The 6,080-nt window shown below is 35.3% G+C and overlaps 1 protein-coding gene and 1 pseudogene across 3 annotated transcripts; both read right to left on the reverse strand.

The window, feature by feature from the left end:
* Positions 1–261: 261 nt before the first annotated feature.
* On the reverse strand, positions 262–5,378 carry LOC149231105 (auxin-induced protein 5NG4-like). Of its 3 annotated transcripts, XM_089379126.1 has the most exons (9): positions 5,102–5,378; positions 4,788–5,015; positions 4,567–4,671; positions 3,544–3,695; positions 2,981–3,455; positions 2,272–2,423; positions 1,714–2,183; positions 1,005–1,156; positions 262–920 (listed from the first exon to the last, which is right to left on the reverse strand). In XM_089379126.1, the coding sequence occupies exons 3-5, from the start codon at positions 4,585–4,587 to the stop codon at positions 3,188–3,190; spliced, it is 441 nt and encodes a 146-aa protein (XP_089235252.1). In that variant the 5' UTR covers positions 4,588–4,671; positions 4,788–5,015; positions 5,102–5,378; the 3' UTR covers positions 262–920; positions 1,005–1,156; positions 1,714–2,183; positions 2,272–2,423; positions 2,981–3,187. The 3 variants fall into 3 exon arrangements, with proteins under 3 accessions (XP_089235252.1, XP_089235253.1, XP_089235254.1); XM_089379127.1 differs by lacking the exon at positions 4,788–5,015; XM_089379128.1 differs by having other exon boundaries at positions 1,810–2,183; positions 4,788–5,378.
* Positions 653–2,064, reverse strand: LOC149231106 (auxin-induced protein 5NG4 pseudogene; annotated as a pseudogene).
* Positions 5,379–6,080: the final 702 nt, after the last annotated feature.

A 6,080-nucleotide genomic window follows, 5' to 3' on the forward strand; every position in this document is an offset into this window, starting at 1 on the left:
GTCTTATCAGGAAAATCTCTGAAATATTTTAACTGTCATTACTTCTCTTATCCCAAAAAATGGATTTATTGATAAAATCATTTTAAGGAAACCTCTACCAAACTAAAAATTATTCTGCAATGCTTTACTGCAAAAACTTGTAATCCCTTTCACTGATCACACAATTGTCCAATTGGATGTGGTGAATAACAAACGCCTTAGCGCTTGCTTTCTCACTGTGAAAGACAAATACAGAAAGACAGTGATATAGAAAACCAGTAGTCGGTGAACATAACACTCGTAGTATCGTAGTATATAAGTGTGCTGCTAGCAGCATGGTGGTCAATCAAAAACTTTTGTAACCCTATCATAAGATTAGGGTATATTACTGCCTCGTTTGAAAACAAAGGAAACAGAAATCTACACTTACTATATATTACAAGAAGGGAAACCAATTATATATATATATCAGTGGATATGGTTATAACAGGCACACAGGCAGAAACCAATTATTAATATAAGCTCTTAAGCACATGTTTGGTGGCTTAAGATGGATACATACATCTGTAGATGTTTGCATGGATATTTTGCTAGACCATGAAAATTCATTAGTACTATTTGCAGTGATACAAGCTGTTGTATTGTTGTGATGGGTTAGAGGGTTTGATGGCTTTTATGGCTGTGGCTCGTCTGAAGGAGAAGGGATATTAACAGTTTTGTAACTGGTGTCAAGGAGAAGAGGCTGGGTTAGGGACGAGGACGTATTAGACTTGATGCCATTGCTGTTGTTGATGATCAAAGTTGCACTCTGATCCATATTGTCAGGTTGGTTCTCAGGCACCATGGACGATTTGGCCTGCAATAGTCCCAATCTCTTTTCTTCACTTTTGCCCCACAGTACAAGGTAGAGACCCATGATAATCAGAATTGCTCCAAATATCCTGCCATGGATGCAAAATTCACGTCATCCAATGAAACTAAAAATGATGAAACATGGCATATATTTAAAGAAATAAGGAATATACCCTCCCAGATAGAATTGTTCCCCAAGAATGATAGATGCCATAATTGCAACAGCAATAGTTTGTACAGGTTGGTAGACTGCAACAAACACAGGCCCTCCTCTGTCAATGCACCATATCTGAACTGAAAAGGCAATACCAGAAGCAACGAATCCCTGCATCATCATAACAAATCTATGGTTAGAAAATGCTCTTGTGGCCTGTACCTAATAAAGTAAAATAATTCATCAGAACGAAACAAGGTACTATATAGCTGGGTCTTGGGTATATCAGGAGGTTATTGATAAAAATATAAATCTGTAAATATTAAGCACAATATAGTAATTATTGGTTTACTGTTTTGTCATCTTGTCCATTGAATATTATTTTATTCTTATTTAATGGACAAGATGTAAAAGACTGAACCAATCGTTAGCTTATTGTAGGGTGCTTAATATTTGCCACATAAACATCAATATTTATTATCAAATTTCTGATTGTTGTAACACTTATATTTCTATTTGGTTTATCAAATTTCTGGTTGTTGTAACACTTATATTTCTATTTGGTTTTGTATTGGATTCAAAAAGTTAATTAATTGGAAAAATGGAAACTGTGAATCAATATCCAGTCTTACTCTCTTCAAGTATAAAATATTACTGCCTCGTTTGAAAACAAAGGAAACAGAAATCTACACTTACTATATATTACAAGAAGGGAAACAAAATCTTACTTTCAGTGGATATGCTTATAACAGGCACACAGGCAGAAACCAATTATTAATATAAGCTCTTAAGCACATGTTTGGTGGCTTAAGATGGATACATACATCTGTAGATGTTTGCATGGATATTTTGCTAGACCATGAAAATTCATTAGTACTGTTTGCAGTGATACAAGCTGTTGTATTGTTGTGATGTGTTAGAGGGTTTGATGGCTTTTATGGCTGTGGCTCATCTGAAGGAGAAGGGATATTAACAGTTTTGTAACTGGTGTCAAGGAGAAGAGACTGAATTAGGGACGAGGACGTATTAGGCTTGATGCCATTGCTGTTGTTGATGATCAAAGTTGCACTCTGATCCATATTGTCAGGTTGGTTCTCAGGCACCATGGTTGGCCTGCAATAGTCCCAATCTCTTTTCTTCACTTTTACCCCACAGTACAAGGTAGAGACCGATGATAATCAGAATTGCTCCAAATATCCTGCCATGGATGCAAAATTCACGTCATCCAATGAAACTAAAAATGATGAAACATGGCATATATTTAAAGAAATGTATAAGGAATATACCCTCCCAGATAGAATTGTTCCCCAGGAATGATAGATGCCATAATTGCAACAGCAATAGTTTGTACAGGTTGGTAGACTGCAACAAACACAGGCCCTCCTCTGTCAATGCACCATATCTGAACTGAAAAGGCAATACCAGAAGCAACGAATCCCTGCATCATCATAACAAATCTATGGTTAGAAAATGCTCTTGTGGCCTGTACCTAATAAAGTAAAATAATTCATCAGAACGAAACAAGGTACTATATAGCTGGGTCTTGGGTATATCTGGAGGTTATTGATAAAAATATAAATCTGTAAATATTAAGCACAATATAGTAATTATTGGTTTACTGTTTTGTCATCTTGTCCATTGCATATTATTTTATTCTTATTTAATGGACAAGATGTAAAGGACTGAACCAATCGTTAGCTTATTGTAGGGTGCTTAATATTTGCCACATAAACATCAATATTTATTATCAAATTTCTGATTGTTGTAACACTTATATTTCTATTTGGTTTATCAAATTTCTGATTGTTGTAACACTTATATTTCTATTTGGTTTTGTATTGGATTCAAAAAGTTAATTAATTGGAAAAATGGAAACTGTGAATCAGTATCCAGTCTTACTCTCTTCAAGTATAAAATATTACTGCCTCGTTTGAAAACAAAGGAAACAGAAATCTACACTTACTATATATTACAAGAAGGGAAACAAAATCTTACTTTCAGTGGATATGCTTATAACAGGCACACAGGCAGAAACCAAATATTAATATAAGCTCTTAAGCACATGTTTGGTGGCTTAAGATGGATACATACATCTGTAGATGTTTGCATGGATATTTTGCTAGACCATGAAAATTCATTACTAATGTTTGCAGTGATACAAGCTGTTGTATTGTTGTGATGGGTTAGAGGGTTTGATGGCTTTTATGGCTGTGGCTCGTCTGAAGGAGAAGGGATATTAACAGTTTTGTAACTGGTGTCAAGGAGAAGAGGCTGAATTAGGGACGAGGACGTATTAGGCTTGATGCCATTGCTGTTGTTGATGATCAAAGTTGCACTCTGATCCATATTGTCAGGTTGGTTCTCAGGCACCATGGACGATTTGGCCTGCAATAGTCCCAATCTCTTTTCTTCACTTTTGCCCCACAGTACAAGGTAGAGACCGATGATAATCGGAATTGCTCCAAATATCCTGCCATGGATGCAAAATTCACGTCATCCAATGAAACTAAAAATGATGAAACATGGCATTTATTTAAAGAAATGTATAAGGAATATACCCTCCCAGATAGAATTGTTCCCCAAGAATGATAGATGCCATAATTGCAACAGCAATAGTTTGTACAGGTTGGTAGACTGCAACAAACACAGGCCCTCCTCTGTCAATGCACCATATCTGAACTGAAAAGGCAATACCAGAAGCAACGAATTCCTGCATCATCATAACAAATCTATGGTTAGAAAATGCTCTTGTGGCCTGTAACTAATAAAGTAAAATAATTCATCAGAACGAAACAAGGTACTATATAGCTGGGTCTTGGGTATATCAGGAGTTATTGATAAAAATATAAATCTGTAAATATTAAGCACAATATAGTAATTATTGGTTTACTGTTTTGTCATCTTGTCCATTGCATATTATTTTATTCTTATTTAATGGACAAGATGTAAAGGACTGAACCAATCGTTAGCTTATTGTAGGGTGCTTAATATTTGCCACATAAACATCAATATTTATTATCAAATTTCTGATTGTTGTAACACTTATATTTCTATTTGGTTTATCAAATTTCTGATTGTTGTAACACTTATATTTCTATTTGGTTTTGTATTGGATTCAAAAAGTTAATTAATTGGAAAAATGGAAACTGTGAATCAATATCCAGTCTTACTCTCTTCAAGTATAAAATCTCGCCAACAACACCATCCTAAATAATTTAGAATGAATATCGTGCACGAGGGTTTTATGCCAGTAATCTGTGTTTCCCAGCATTTAAGGGAGAAGGCTGACATTTCATACAAATGCAAACATACCAAGGTGCAAACATATTGAGTTTTCTGAGAAGCGTGGCCGCGTGGTACTGGTAAGTGCCATGGCATTGTCGGCCTTGGATTATGAGGGTGTGTTGAGGGTTTCCAAATCTTTAAAATGACATCCGTTAGACCAGCGGAATTAAAAATTTACATCCAATAAAATCTAATATACAAAATTTATATAGATTCAGATTCATTTATTCCCTTCTTTATCATTATTATCCGATCAAAGTGGAAAAATATGTCTGCGAAAGAAAATGTATACATACCTGTAACATGAGACGATCCATTTTTATTCTCTACAAGTTCTTCACCACTCCTTTTTCTTCTGCAGGCTGGCAGATAAGCCTTGACCAACCAACACAATAACGGCCCTACGTTCCATAATTTAACAGTAGAATTCAAAAAGAATTCAATGACATTTGCAAATTATATCAAATTGTGAGATCAGGGATAAAAACACTAAAACAAATTGTGAATATAATACTACCATCTTGCCCTGCCTCCACCGTTATTGTTTCTCTCCGGGTTCACAGACACAGGGTTCATGTACATAGAAATGAGACAAATGACATATTGAATACATCAATGACTGAACAATACCCACAAAAACAAACAAACATGCATACATACAAACACAGACTCGCAACACCAATATAAAACACAAAACAAAACCACCAACCACCAATGGGCGCTCTGCTCCACAACACAAAAATTCCTAACAAAAACAATCAGAGAACACAGAATAAATAACAGAAGAGCATAAACCACTGTCTCAAACAAACCTGATGGAATTAACTTTACCGTGTTCTATATACAGAAGCCAACCGGTTCCTCTTCCGTTGGATGAAATCTGAAGCCGGAAGATCCATTAAAAACTCTGCCCGCAAAACCCTCACTGGGGATAAACGCTCATCAAGCTCCAAGCGCCTGGAGTGGGATGCCCAGAGACGCTGCCTGCTCAGCGAAATTCAGCGAGATTTGAAGCGACAAAAAAAACTGTCCAGAAAAAATATAAGAAACTAACCTAAATTACATCCAACGATCTGGAATGTTTCCATCGTCTAACATCGGATCTAATGGCTCAAACAATGACACCTGACAATTGGGAGAGTTGATTTCAGAGGGAAACGCCTTACGGCGTAATAATAATAAAACTTCAAAACCAATAATGTTTGGCATGTTTATATAGAAAATCTAATGTGAAAATCAATTTCTGACACTTTAAATTTTCCTCATACCTATTCTAAACCCAATTTCCTTTATATCCCAATCTTTTCTTTTCAAAAATTAAATAGCTAGAGAATAGAAAGAAGTCTACAACTTTTATAGAATTCTACAACTGATGTTTGAGAGGAACCACCAACTGGGCAATTGAAGCAGTGATCAAATTAAATTTTGAAAGCAAATGAAGACAATGAAGAAAGGAGAAAACAAAGGTCAAAAATATCAATGTAAAGGTATTCAAACATATGGAAACATTTAATTTAGTAATAAGTATAAAAAAACATTAAGTATATGAATTTTATGATGATTGTACTACTTGCTAAAGACCATCATTTCCTAAGGTTGAAAGATATTTTGGTCATATCACCATAATACCGCCATTGTCTCCAATCATTTCACAAAACTCCTAACTCAAATTCAAATTAATTGAAGAGATTGCTGAAATCGCCAACTCACATTCATTAAATCCTCCAGAATGGTCATTTCATTCATTCCTCTCTCATCCTCATTTTTCATTTATACCCTTTCCCAAACCCCTCATTCTAAGACCCTGATA

The sequence above is a fragment of the Pinus tabuliformis genome, chromosome J (assembly GCF_031772625.1).
Source record: "Pinus tabuliformis cultivar Carrire ecotype Pingquan chromosome J, CPIR1, whole genome shotgun sequence".
Classification (NCBI taxonomy): domain Eukaryota; kingdom Viridiplantae; phylum Streptophyta; class Pinopsida; order Pinales; family Pinaceae; genus Pinus; species Pinus tabuliformis.

Bases quoted from the DNA above. Each gene is read 5' to 3' on its own strand.
- LOC149231105 (XM_089379127.1), bottom strand. From the start codon at position 4,587: ATGGATCGTCTCATGTTACAG. The intron at 3,696-4,566 runs GTATGTATACAT...ATGATGATGCAG, and splicing joins TGGATCGTCTCATGTTACAG to GAATTCGTTGCTTCTGGTAT. The intron at 3,456-3,543 runs GTATATTCCTTA...CATCCATGGCAG, and splicing joins GAACAATTCTATCTGGGAGG to GATATTTGGAGCAATTCCGA.